This window comes from Thalassophryne amazonica, chromosome 3 (genome assembly GCF_902500255.1).
Source record: "Thalassophryne amazonica chromosome 3, fThaAma1.1, whole genome shotgun sequence".
In the NCBI taxonomy this organism is placed as follows: Eukaryota; Metazoa; Chordata; class Actinopteri; order Batrachoidiformes; family Batrachoididae; genus Thalassophryne; species Thalassophryne amazonica.
In genome coordinates, this window is record NC_047105.1 from 116,002,346 (window position 1) to 116,016,836 (window position 14,491).

At 40.4% G+C, this 14,491-nt stretch overlaps 1 protein-coding gene across 1 annotated transcript in view; it reads left to right on the plus strand.

Annotated features, from left to right (window-relative positions):
• LOC117507484 (constitutive coactivator of PPAR-gamma-like protein 1 homolog) overlaps nucleotides 1-14,491 on the plus strand; it is a 75,106-nt gene that overhangs the window by 10,116 nt on the left and 50,499 nt on the right. Inside the window, exons 2-4 of the mRNA XM_034167360.1 lie at nucleotides 3,093-3,339; nucleotides 4,433-4,515; nucleotides 11,985-12,113. Coding sequence (XP_034023251.1) covers nucleotides 3,093-3,339; nucleotides 4,433-4,515; nucleotides 11,985-12,113 — 459 coding nt within the window. The remainder of the gene's footprint in view (nucleotides 1-3,092; nucleotides 3,340-4,432; nucleotides 4,516-11,984; nucleotides 12,114-14,491) is intronic.

A 14,491-nucleotide genomic window follows, 5' to 3' on the forward strand; every position in this document is an offset into this window, starting at 1 on the left:
ATTTTCACATAAATTCAGCATTATTTCATCATAAAAGATGGAGGAAGTAGAGCATGACACTGGAGTGGATTTTCACTCCCATCCCACCCCGCTCCCAGAAAAAAAAATCCCATCCTGTCCCAATCTTGGACTGGAGTAAAAAAATAAATCCCATCCCGTCCCACTCCTGTAAAGATGACTCCCAATCCCATCCCGCTCCCACTCAAAATCAGTCCCACTCCCATCCCACTCCCGTATGTCTCGCGCCTTGATGATCAATCAGGGACTGAATATGTAGTGACGAGGAGATGTCTGGAGTTTGACTGAAGATGTGAACATGCCCTGTATCTGGTAGCAGCCTGTGAGCAGGACTTATGTCTCTTTTGTCCTTTATTTCACAATTATGACAGTTTTTGGAGTGAGCAGCAGCACCACTGCAAGCAGCGGAGTTTGTCTTTTCACTTTACGTGCGCACGCCAGCGAATAGCCTGTGGAGAATATTTTATTAATTAACTACACAGATGTATAATAAAGCAAATGGTGACTGGTTTCTAAACACAATTATTTTTTGGGAAAGAGCGAAGAGCAGCCCTGCAGCAAGCAGTGGAGTTTCTTCTTTTTTTAAATTGTTTACATGTGCTCGCGTGAACGGGACAGTTGGTCCTCAAGTTGGGTCCTGCAGAGGCGGAAGGACCGCTGAAAGCAGCCCTCATCCAGACTCAGCTCCTTCAGCAAATAATGATGCTCTCTTTCCACAACAACTTGCTCCGTGTGATCAAGGTCCGTCATGTTAACTTGACTGACAACCGGAGCCGGCGAGCGGAATGGAAGCTCCTCCTATTTGATGACGCACCGGGGCGAATTTTCGCAGCAAAAGCAGAGCGACACACTGGGCGAAGGAGGCACGTCCGTTGCCACGCAACCACCGCAAATTTTTAGCGTCTGATCGTGCCCGGTGTGAACGCGTTTTGGTTGTTTTAAATAGATGAAAATCATCTATTTTTGGCATTCCCGCTCCCGTTCATTTTTATTCCTGTCCCATCCCAATCACGGGATTGATAAAATTTTGACGCACATCCCGTGGGAATCCCGCAGGAATCACGTGAGCCACGGGAATTCCCGAAAAATGGCATCCTCTAGGAGGAAGCGATCAGAGTGCCACGGCTACACAAGCTGCTAGCTTCTGCGTTTACTGCACTTCCATCATTTCAAAGCGTTACCCATTATCGCCTCATTTCTGCTTAAAACGGCCTTGTTTGTGCTTAAAACTGACTTTAGAATGATTTAAGAGGTTTTACCTTTATCATCTGATGGTTAATAATCCCATTAATCCATTTGATTGCTTTGGCTGAAGAGACTGCAGACCAATTTTTAGGGGCGGACCGTTTGGTCTACGACACCTGCACTCGCAGCCGGGTCGCCATGTTGTTTACACACTGCTAGGATGTGCAAGCTGAGCAGTGATTGGTTCAGATGGATCATGTGGGGTTCTTCTTCTCATTGACCATATTCTAAACATTTTTTTTCTTGGGTTTATATCTCGCTGCTGTGTAGATTTTTTGTAGATTGTTTTAGATTTTTTTGTTGAACTCTGTGAAATGTACTTTTGTATATTTATTTGTCTATAATGGAAAGAAGGATTTTTCATTTGTGCACCTAAGAGAAATGTTCAGCCCGTGGAGAGGTGAAGGTGCAGTGACGACAAGAAACAAGCAGTTTGTGGCAGCTGGGTTAACCAGTCAGCAGACTGAAATGAATCAGGTTTTATTAGTTGATACTGAGTCACCAAAGAATGGACCAATCAGGAGGTGGCTGACGTGGCCACAGAACCAGATGGCGGTTTAGTGTGATATGGGTTAAACCACTCAGATGTTGAGTGTTTTGGTGTGAATGACTGAGAGTTCACAGCTGTATTAAAGAGGAGGAAAAATATGCAGGGGTTCAAATTGTTTGGCATCTTTCATAGAGGTCATTAGTTCAAACATGGATTTGTGTGATACACTCAACAGAAACCTAAACCGAGGTGTTTCAAACCAAAGGTTTGCTGAAACCGTGGTAGTATCTGCATATATAGACAAAAGCTGCTACGATTAATTGATAATTAAATTCATCGGCAATTGTTTTGGCAGTCGATTGTTTTGAGTCTCTGATTTGGGTTTCTTAAGTGTGAGTTTCATTTTTTTATATAAACTCCTAACATTAAACTGAATATCTTTGGTTTGTGCACAAAACAAGACATTTGAGGACATCATCATGGGCTTTCTCTTACTTCATCCAATTTTTGATGTAATTGACCAAACTAATAGATGATTAACCCAGAAAATAATGAACAAATTACCTAAGGAAAATAATCATTAGTTGCAGCTCTATTGTAGGCTCTGTGCATGATTTTCTTCCTTATTCATTATATGTTCAGGCTTTTTTTGTAATCGGTCAGTTTTATGACAAAATAATACAAGACAAATAATACAATAATAATACTAAGTTATTGGTAAACCTTATGGTTATGCTTAACAGGTAAATTAACCAAAGGATTAATGAGAAAATGAGCAATAGATTAATTGAGAAAATAATCAACAGATTAATTGAAAGTTAGAAAAGTTAAATATTTGCAGTCGTAGTATAGACACAGAATTGTGAAACTCCAAAACACTGAACTCTAAACATTTTTAACTTGTAGATAGACATTAAATATAAAAAATATGACCTGTTGAAGGTACGGAAGCTAAATTGATGTGCACAAATATGAAGCTGTGCAGTGACGTACAGCAGTATTTGCACATGCAGTGTGGAAAAAAAATGTTGAAGTGTCTGTTTGCGATAGAGGTTGGACTGTGCTGGCAGAGGCCAGGATTTCACAGCAGGCCATGCAAACAAACTGTCACATGCAATGTTTTTGTCTGTGCAGTCAGCCTGCACAGATTAAACGATCCGGGCTCTCTTCCAGTTGACTGGAGATAAAGTTTATATTCATAAATGGGACTTTAATAGAAGATTTTTGGTGCCAATTTCTGGTGAATTTTCAGAACGGGTCCAACGAGCACACCTGCGTAAGAGGTTTACATTGAACCTTTAACGTCCAAAGTCCGATTCTTGTCTTTGCCTCTCCTCAGGTTGTCCAGAGCATTGAGGACCACCACTTGGAAGTGATATCCTTATGCAAAGAAAACGGCTTCCATGGCCTGGTGGCGTACGACTCGGACTACGCCCTGTGCAACATCCCGTGTTACTTCAGTGCCCACGCCCTCAAACTGAGCCGAAACGGCAAAAGCCTCACCACCAGCCAGTACCTAATGCACGAAGTGGCACGGCAGCTCGACCTCAGCCCCAACCGTTACGTCATTTTTGCATCACTTTTAGGTCAGTGAGGCACACGCACATGCATGGGCGCAATTTGGTGGGGGATAGGGGGGACATGTCCCCCCCACCTTTTCAACCAGGGGGGACAGAATATGGTATGTCCCCCCCCACCTTCTGACATATATGTGTCTACTTGAAACATGCTATGCTACTCAGAATAGCATCTTTGTTTCTGCAAGTTTGTATTTTTAGCAGCCTTGACTTGTTTACAACACCTGTTTCTTGTTTGTCACATTTGGAAATTTCTGGGACTGCCTTTCCCCAGATTTGAAACCAAAAATAGTTGCCTCTAGGGACTAGTGTCTACACATAAGTATCAATGGACCATATGCTAATTTACTAAATTCTGAAAGTTAGAAAAGGAAATCAGAAAAGCTATCTGGGACCTCAGAAAGCCCATCTGCAATTATTGCTTGATCTCCAAAATCAGTCTATGCAAGTGAAATTATGTTCAGTATGAGTGTTATCATTAGTGCCACTTCGAAAATTAAATTCATGATAAGTAATTTATCCTAAACTTGTGATCTGTTGTTTTTTCAAACTTATGCAAAAACAAATCTTGAGAAAAAAATACAGTATGCGATAGTTAATAATTATTAAGACCCTGTTCTTTCATATTTATGAATACATTTTACCACATTGCAGTTGTTTTTTTTTTTCTTTATGAAAACTCAACCTATCATTCTTTTTGAGTTCTACACATGTGGTGATACCTTATTTACACCAGGATGTTAATAAAATCAGTGCTGGCTATTCTCAGAATAAAGTACTTATATCCACAGTTTCAAATTGCATAAGTCAAATGGTGTCCACTTTATGATCTTCTCAACACATTAAAATTACTGTTCTGGATGCTCAGAATGCATCTGAGCTTATCTAGAAACCGTTGGCTTCTGGGGGCCTAAAGCGACCCCCAGACCCCCGGCCTATGGGCTTCGGCCCTGCGGGCCTCACACTTTGTCCCCCCAATTTCTAGTTCTAAATTGCGCCCTTGCGTACATGTTTAAGACACTTCTGTGTTGAAGGATGCCGTGGACACGTGGCATTTTAGACCAGGCTCAGTGACACAGCTGGGCTTTTGTGTGCATTTTAGGAAATCACATCCTGCCTGATGAGGACCTGGCCGCCTTTCACTGGAGCTTACTTGGTCCAGAGCATCCGTTAGCATCGTTGAAGGTAAACCCCACCACCGTCACTCAGTGTATGAACACCGTTAGTGAACGACACAGGCTGATGGGATAACGCTGTCAAATATTACTGCAGTGTGGCAGTTTAACAGCTTCACTTTCTCAGAAACCCAAAAGGAAAACATAAAATAAATTAGTTTGAAGGAACTCTCTGCAGAAATGGGCCTGGAGTAGCTCTCGTGTGAAATGCTGTAACATTGTCAGTCTGATTTTGTCTCTTGTAAGGTTCATATTTACTACAGTCACTCTCACTCTGAGTCCACAGGTACACGGCTGTTTTGAAAACTATGATTTTCTGTCTTCAGATTTTAAAAAAATCACATCCACACAAGCACAGTATTAAAAAAATGTCTCTCAACATGAAAATGCAAAACACATTGTAAAGAGCTGTCAAGAGCATGCCAAAGCATCAGGTGGCGATATAGCCTTAACCGTATAGAAATATTGGCCTATCAGAAACCTGAAAAAAGACAAAAACTCTGTTTTCCTTGTCTACACATACAGCCCCAATTCCAATGAAGTTGGGATGTTGTGTAAAATGTAAATTAAAAACAGAATACAATGATTTGCAAATCCTCTTCAACCTATATTCAATTGAATACACCACAAAGACAAGATATTTAATGTTCAAACTGATAAACTTTATTGTTTTGTGCAAATATTTACTCATTTTGAAATGGATGCCTACAACACGTTTCAAAAAAGCTGGGACAGTGGTATGTTTACCACTGTGGTACATCACCTTTCCTTCTAACAACACTCAATAAGCGTTTGAGAACTGAGGACACTAATTGTTGAAGCTTTGTAGGTGGAATTCTTTCCCATTCTTGCTTGCTGTACGACTTCAGTTGTTCAACAGTCTGGGGTCTCCGTTGTCGTATTTTGTGCTTCATAATGCACCACACATTTTCAATGGGCGACAGGTCTGGACTGCAGGCAGGCCAGTCTAGTACCCGCACTCTTTTACTACGAAGTCACGCTGTTGTAACGTGCAGAATGTGGCTTGGCATTGTCTTGCTGAAATAAGTAGGGACGTCCCTGAAAACGATGTTGCTTGGATGGCAGCTTGTGTTGCTCCAAAACCTGGATGTACCTTTCAGCATTGATGGTGCCATCACAGATGTGTAAGTTGCCCATGCCATGGGCACTAACACACCGATGCTGCTCACAGATGCTGGCTTTTGAACTTTGCGCTGGTAACAATCTGTATGGTCTTTTTCCTCTTTTGTCCGGAGGACATGGCGTCCATGATATCCAAAAACAATATGAAATGTGAACTCATCAGACCACAGCACCCTTTTCCACTTTGCGTCTGTCCATTTCAAATGAGCTCGGTCCCAGAGAAGGCCGCGGCGTTTCTGGATGTTGTTGATGTATGGCTTTCGCTTTGCATGGTAGAGTTTTAACTTGCACTTGTAGATGTAGCGACAAACTGTGTTAACTGACAATAAAATTTTCTGAAGTGTTCCTGAGCCTACGCGGTAAGATCCATTCACAATGATGTTGGTTTTTAATGCAGTGCTGCCTGAGGGAACGAAGGTCACGGGCATTCAACGTTGGTTTTTGGCCTTGCTGCTTCTGTGTAGAAAGTTCTCCAGATTCTCTGAATCTTCTGATTATATTATGGACTGTACATGATAGAATCCCTAAATTTCTTGCAATTGAACGTTGAAAATGATTGTTCCTTAACTGTTGGACTATTTTTTTTCATGCAGTTGTTCACAAAGTGGTGATCCTCACCCCATATTTGCTTGTGAACGGCTGAGCCTTTTGGGGATGCTCCTGTCCCCGCTTTTTTGAAATGTGTTGCAGGTATCCATTTCAAAATAAGCAAATATTTGCACAAAAACAAAAAAGTCTATCAGTTTGAAGAGAGGATTTGCAAATCGTTGTATTGTGTTTTTATTTACATTTCACACAATGCCCCAACTTCATTGGAATTGTGGCTGTAAAGACTGAATTGTAGTTTCTGCAAAGCTTCACCTTGGAAGGAGTTTTCCAAAAGCTCCATTTTCAGTTCTCTAAAATGCGTTTTGTGTGTGAACAAAAGGTCAAAATACATAGAAAAAGATATGTTTTTCAAAATGCCCATGCACTTGTGAACGGGGCCCTGAATAAGATCTACAAAGACAGATGATGAGAGCGCATATCTCATCCAAGACTGAACGATCCTGGTGTTTTCTTCATTGGAATTAATATGTCGATAGTGTGTTTGTTGTAGGGCAGCACATTATATCATTTAAGCATGCACGACACGTGTGCAGTACTTACACAGGGATTAAAGCTCTCAGTCGCTATGATGGATTTCTGTCAACTGGGCTGCCGGCAGGGTTTGAATGACGCAAAATCAGGGCATATTTTTTAACTTTTCTTTTCTTTCAAAGTCTGCTCTGAATGTCCCTGTAAATGTCCTTGTTGTGGTTAAGATAAAAACACAGCTGATGTTCCGTGAAGCATAACAACGAACACTAAAGGGGCTTTCACACCAGAAGCATTGACTGTGGTAGGAGTATCGCGAAATGGTCTAAAAAGCATTATTTTCAATGAGATGCTTCGACTGGAGCGTGCATTGCCACTTGTTGGAAAGCTGCCTTGGTCAAAGTTCAACCCAATCCAACTTTTGCTGTTGTGTGCCATGACGTAGCTTCGCGCTGTCCAATAGAAACGAGGCATCAGGCCAAAACACGGAAGACTGCAGTGCAGAAACCACTGATATGTATAAAACACTGTTAAATACAGAACAGTGGAAGAAACGTGTCACAAAACAGCAGTTTTTGAAAAAAAATCTTTGCAAATATTTTTATCCCAAAATTAATTTGATTACTGTAAAAAAAAAGTTTAGAACACTTGTAATTAAAATAGTAAAATAAATAAATAAATAAAAGATTCTTTAGAAACCTTTCTTCATCTGTAAATTAAAACCATAACTTACCTGTTGTTGCAGATTAGATGATTTCGTGTTTAACATAAGGAACCTTGGACATTTATTTTTAGACCAGTAAAATAGCATGGAAATTAATGTGTACATTTTTTTTTAAGTCTGGGAGATAATTCATATCTCATTTCAACCAGAAAAACAGACACTGTAAATAAATACATGTACAAATGTTTGTTATAAATGCAACAGGGGATAATTTAACAACAACTGCAGTGTGTTTGTAAAGTAGCATTTCTTAATGTGTCATAAACCTCATGGTGAAATCATTTTTTTAACTGAGTCATTTCAACTTGTAATAACGTCAGAATATGTGATTGCTTTTAATGTTGTGATTGGGACAGAGTCATTCCTAAAATCTGAATTTCACTAGTGATTATGAATGTTTTCAGTTGTCCACAACAGGGGCAGGGCTTCTACCCGCAAAGGTGTTTTGACTTAACTTTGATTTTTATGGACATTTTAATGATCCATTCATTTATTGTTAAAATATAAAATGAAACAGGTTTTAAAAAATAATAAAATAGTTGCTGTTTAAAGAGCCTTTGTTTTATTTAGAAGCGTAGAAACAGGTGTTGGTTTGCTGGACTCTCAGGATGTTTAACCAGATGGTCTGTTTTGCAGCTTTGACCTCTGGTGGAGAGTTCAGTCTTTGTCTCATCAGACCAGAGGTTTTGTTTCTCATGGTCTGAGAGTCCTTCAGGTGCATTTTGGCAAACTCCAGGCAGGCTGCCATGTGCCTTTTACTAAGGAGTGGCTTCCGTCTGGCCAGTCGACCATACAGGCCTGATTGGTGCATTGCTGCAGAGATGGTTGTCCTTCTGGAAGGTTCTCCTCTCTCCACGGAGGAATGCTGGAGCTCTGACAGAGTGACTATTGGGTTTGGTTTTTATGTACTACAGCATTTTCAGGTGCTTTCAGTGGATTTGTGTGGACAGAAATATTTCTGGAAACAAACATGTATCACTATGGGCAAAAAAAAATCACAATGTCAGTATGGTGCAGCTCTAGTTGGTAGCTCTGTTTCTTACTATATTCCAAACTGTTCCTTTTACTTTATCAGCTCAGTGTTTTGCAGCATCTCATTCTAATGTTTTTCAAGGCTTTCTTTCTTTTTATTTATTTTTTACCTTGTTGACTCTCTGAAGTAGCAAAAAACTCATCAGTTATCAACAATTTTGTCTCCTTTATTACATGAATTTGGGACAGAGACGGTTTCTAAACATGTTCTGTCTTTAAATCATGAAAATGTCATTAATTCAGCCCACGGCAGACATCTGAGCGTTTATTGTTTCTGTCAGTGCTGTTCGGATGTTACTGGTGCTAAAATTAACTGAAAAATCATTTACAATGCTTCATGGATGCCAGTAGAGCTGAAGAGAATTTTTTTAAAGCGATTCATTGTAAAAACAAAATAATTAAAGCGTTCCTGTTAACTTGAGCTCCAGCCAGTGGTCAGCTTGATATAATGATTTAGTTATATTTCAGCAGCTGAGTAAGAAGCAGCTTCCAGAATGTGATGTTGGAGTGTTTAAGTCAAACACTTCTGTGTTTGTTAAACTACCGTTTTAGGGCACAGTCTGTGCACACTTCAAGTGACTCACTGTGATTAAATAGAGAACATCTGGTCACCACCACACGGACACATCGTGTTCTGCTGCTGAACAACATGCACTCGCATTTTTAAATGCTTTTCAATTGTGTGCGTGCGTGCACAACAGGAGCATGTAACATGATGCAGAGGTTGAGTCCCATCCTAATGTGAAATGTGGCATTTTAAAACAGAAAAATGATGAGACATGAGATAACATACAGTCATTCTCGTACAGAAGCTCCCTCTGATGTAATTAAAACATACAGCCAGTTCCATGTTAAGCATTTTGGTAACTTAACAAGCAGAAATGCCTGTTGGTTAGAATGCAAAATGCAAAATATACGCATTGACCATATTATATTATATACAACCCCTGGCAAAAATTATGGAATCACCGGCCTCGGAGGATGTTCATTCAGTTGTTTAATTTTGTAGAAAAAAAGCAGATCACAGACATGACACAAAACTAAAGTCATTTCAAATGGCAACTTTCTGGCTTTAAGAAACACTATAAGAAATCAAGAAAAAAAGATTGTGGCAGTCAGTAACGGTTACTTTTTTAGACCAAGCAGAGGAAAAAAATATGGAATCACTCAATTCTGAGGAAAAAATTATGGAATCACCCTGTAAATTTTCATCCCCAAAACTAACACCTGCATCATATCAGATCTGCTCGTTAGTCTGCATCTAAAAAGGAGTGAACACACCTTGGAGAGCTGTTGCACCAAGTGGACTGACATGAATCATGGCTCCAACATGAGAGATGTCAGTTGAAACAAAGGAGAGGATTATCAAACTCTTAAAAGAGAGTAAATCATCACGCAATGTTGCAAAAGATGTTGGTTGTTCACAGTCAGCTGTGTCTAAACTCTGGACCAAATACAAACAACATGGGAAGGTTGTTAAAGGCAAACATACCGGTAGACCAAGGAAGACAAAGTGTCAAGACAGAAAACTTAAAGCAATATGTCTCAAAAATCGAAAAATGTACAACAAAACAAATGGGGGACGAATGGGAGGAAACTGGAGTCAACGTCTGTGACCGAACTGTAAGAAACCGCCTAAAGGAAATGGGATTTACATACAGAAAAGCTAAACGAAAGGCATCATTAACACCTAAACAGAAAAAAACAAGGTTACAATGGGCTAAGGAAAAGCAATTGTGGACTGTGGATGACTGGATGAAAGTCATATTCAGTGATGAATCTCGAATCTGTATTGGGCAAGGTGATGATGCTGGAACTTTTGTTTGGTGCCTTTCCAATGAGATTTATAAAGATGACTGCCTGAAGAGAACATGTAAATTTCCACAGTCATTGATGATATGGGGCTGGATGTCAGGTAAAGGCACTGGGGAGATGGCTGTCATTACATCATCAATAAATGCACAAGTTTATGTTGATATTTTGGACAATTGAAAGGATGTTTGGGGATGATGAAATCATTTTTCAAGATGATAATGCATCTTGCCATAGAGCAAAAACTGCGAAAACATTCCTTGCAAAAAGACACATAGGGTCAGTGTCATGGCATAGGGTCAATGTCAATGAGCAGATCTGATATGATGCAGGTGTTAATTTGGGGGATGAAAATTTACAGGGTGATTTCATAATTTTTTCCTCAGAATTGAGTGATTCCATATTTTTTTCCTCTGCTTGGTCTAAAAAAGTAACCGTTACTGACTGCCACAATCTTTTTTTCTTGATTTCTTATAGTGTTTCTTAAAGCCAGAAAGTTGCCATTTGAAATGACTTTAGTTTTGTGTCATGTCTGTGATCTGCTTTTTTTCTACAAAATTAAACAACTGAATGAACATCCTCTGAGGCCGGTGATTCCATAATTTTTGCCAGGGGTTGTATTAGACCATATTATATTATATTAGAAAGAGCTGTTTGAAAATACTGTAAATACTGGCCATGGGTGCCATCAAGAAGAAGCGTCTGCTTCTTCGGATACGTTCATACACCGTTCTTTCAGTACAGTGGCCTGGTCCAATGTAACTGCTGCGAAACAATGAGGAAATAGCCATTCCGTGATTTTAATACATGTCTGTGTTTGTTGTTGGCCACCCCCGATCATGTTGTGGCATTTATGCATTAAGTGTGTTCAAGTTCAATTTTATTCGGTTCAAGAAAAGATATTTGCAACACAAAATAAACCAAAAAAAAACAAAACTGATTTCTCAGCCAGTCAACCCATGCACCCGAAAGGGTGTAGGGTGTAGAAGCAAAGCTTATATACACCTACCCCTTTTACCTCAGCAACTTTTACTTTACAGCTATATAGTCCTTCAAACATGAATTGAATTTTCAGAGAATTTAAAGAATTTTGACAATTTTCACACAGTCAGAAAACATCAGTTCCTTATATTGGCGTTTAAACTGATTGACATTTGGACATCGCTTGAGTTTCTTCGCCAGATTATTCCATATTTTAGGGCCACAAGTAGAAACACAAAAGCCTTTCCTGGTCGTCGGAGCGCCAGCAACTTTAAAAATGATACAAGCCCCTTAAATTCTATTTTCAATCTCTCTCCTTGAAAAATTCTTGAATTCTAAGGAGCAGTTGCTTACTTTTTACTTTATACATTAATTGCACAGTCTTAAATGTAATTTTATATTTAATAAACAGTGAATTGGTGTGATCTTGATAACCTACATTGTGAATTGTTCTTAATGCTTTTAATTCTTAATGAATTATTGTCCAATAATTAGAAAAATTTTATATTAAAAAATATAATTATATTATAATATATTATATACATTATAATATTAATCATATATAATTATATATTATATTATAATTAATGGTTTTATAATTATTATAATTCTAATTATAATTAATTATTGAATTATAAGTGTGTTCCAAACTAAAGCATGTGGATGAAGTGGTCTGTGTGGTTTGATGTTGTTGTGTTGTTTGTTGTCAGGTGCGTGCCCACCAGCTTGTGCTCCCACCCTGTGATGTTGTCATCAAGGCTGTGGCCGAGTACGTGCACAGCCTACGAGATGTCACCGACCTGGAGGCCATCGCTAGGGACATCTTCAAGCACTCACAGGTGTTTCCGGCCCCCCGTTCCGAGTGTAAAATAAAGTCACATTCACAACACAGGGTTTATAACAGAATAAACACTGTTTCCCCTTCCGATACATTAGAGGGGCGCTACCCCCGAAGGTCAAGTTAATGTTTTATGTCATTTTATTTTCTATATAGTGCAAGATCAGATCAGAAGTAATTTAAGGTTACCTTCCCTATAGAACAGGTCTGTACCTCGTCCTTTTATTAAACAAACTAAACAGCCTCATGTTATTTATCTTATTTACACAATTCTTCTCTGCTCTCTGTGTTGCACACAGTGGAGTTCCACCCTAATGCACACACACACAGGCGAGCACACTCCCACCAGCAGGCAGAGAGGTCGTATCAGAAAATATGTCACATCAACCATCTGAAAAGTCGATAAAAAATATCTTTTTTTTTTTTTTTTTTTAGCGCTCGTAGGGTGGTGAAGATGGCGACACTTGCTCTCCTGCAACTAGCAGCCGGAGTAGTTCTCCTGCTCTGGCTCCAAGTGCTGCATGTCCTGCCCCTGACATGCTTTTGACCCAGTTCGGTTGTCAGAGGGGAACTACTCCCCCTGGCTGTACAGGACTCAACCTCCTTTTCTTTTGTTTTTGGGCATATTGCCAGATCTGCGCTTTGTAATGCTGCGTTCACACCGGACGCCACGCGAGCGATGGCGGCAAGAGGTTGCCATGTAATCCCAATGGAAGGACGCGTTGTGGCATCACAAAAGTCCAAGCCACGCAATGTGATTGGTGTGTTTGTGGTGCAATATCGTGTTGCATCACGTCGCGTCGCAGGCATCGACATTAACGCTTGTCCAATTGTCTGGGACAAGTGTAAAATTTTTTATCGGACAAGTGGCATTTTTTTTGGTTTAAAACGTTCAAATTCTTTATTTTCATCGCTCTGAACCGAAATGCCTGACCGCCGCCTTTTTGTTTTCTTATTTAAATCACGTCTTGTCTCGCACCTCGTGAGAAGCGTCTTCGGTTTTTCCCACCACTCTCCACGCAGCGGACACTCAGATAACATGTGTGCGCGAGACCACTGTATGGAGTGTGCCTTCGAAGTAGAAGCTTACATTTTTTTGGGATTCCCACGGGATGGGAGTCAACTTTGCTATTTATCACGTGATTGGGATGGTACGGGATTAAAAATTCATGGGCGCAGACGGGAGCGAGAACCAAGGTTTTAGGCAGCAAGCTGTCCTGCTGTCATTTGAGCGGTCAATTTTCGAAAAAGACGCCGAAAAAAATCACGGCGGCTTTGCTTAAAGCCATCTAAAATTAGGACTGGGTCTGTAGCCGTGTGAGTGAGTGAGTGAGTGAGTGTGTGAGTCGGCTGGCTGAGAGGAGGGGGAGCGCGGAGGGGCGCGCTAAGCACAGAGTGAAAAACAGCACAAACTGTGGCGCCGCCTTTATTTCTGTCTGGACTGTTCTGACAGAATGCTCTGTTCACACCTTGTGCACGTGTCGTTGATAGTTATACTGAAATTATGAGATGAAATGAATTGGTCGAAATTCCTTAAAATGAGAATATATGAATGAACAGAATAAAAAGCACACACGTGTTGTTTCTTTTTTTTTTTCTTTTTTTTTAAAAACCTGATGTGGAGAAACTCTGCAGTGATGTTCAGAAGCAGAAATCACATAAAGCATGTGAGAACTCTGAACTTTAACAGGCTGTTATTTTACAAAGATTTTTATTTTAGATGACTTAATGTAGTTGTTTTATGTTCAAGCGCAAAACGTGACTGAGGAGGAGAATTAAAGAGGAAATGAATAAAACAGCGCAAATTTGTGGCGTTGCATGGCGTCCGGTATGAACGAGGCTTAAGTCCACAAATTGGCAGGTCAGCATGTCATAAGCCAGCCTGTTAGGAGGCGAGCTGTTTCATCCCATTTTGGCACTTTTTTGGATCATGGGTGATCGTAGTAGAATGGCGCCCTGTGAAACAGGTGAGAGAGATAACATACAATACACAGTGAATGAGGGTTCGTGGGAGTTCACCCAACCAGTCCACATGTGTTTTGTGGATCTGGAGAAGGCGTTCGACCATGTCCGTCGAGGTGCCCTGTGGGGGGTGTTCCGGGAGTATGGGGTCCGGGGTCTTTTGTTAAGAGCTATCTGGTCCCTGTACGACCGCAGCAGGAGCTTGGTTCGCATTGCCGGGAGTAAGTCAAGCCTGTTTCCAGTACATGTTGGCCTCCGTCAGGGCTGCCCTTTGTCACCGGTTCTGTTCATTACCTTTATGGACAGACTTTCTAGGCACAGCAGCGTGTAGAGGGGGTCCGGTTTGGGAACCACAGGATCTCATCTCTGCTGTTTGCGGATGATGTGGTTGTATTGGCTTCATCAAATCAGGACCTT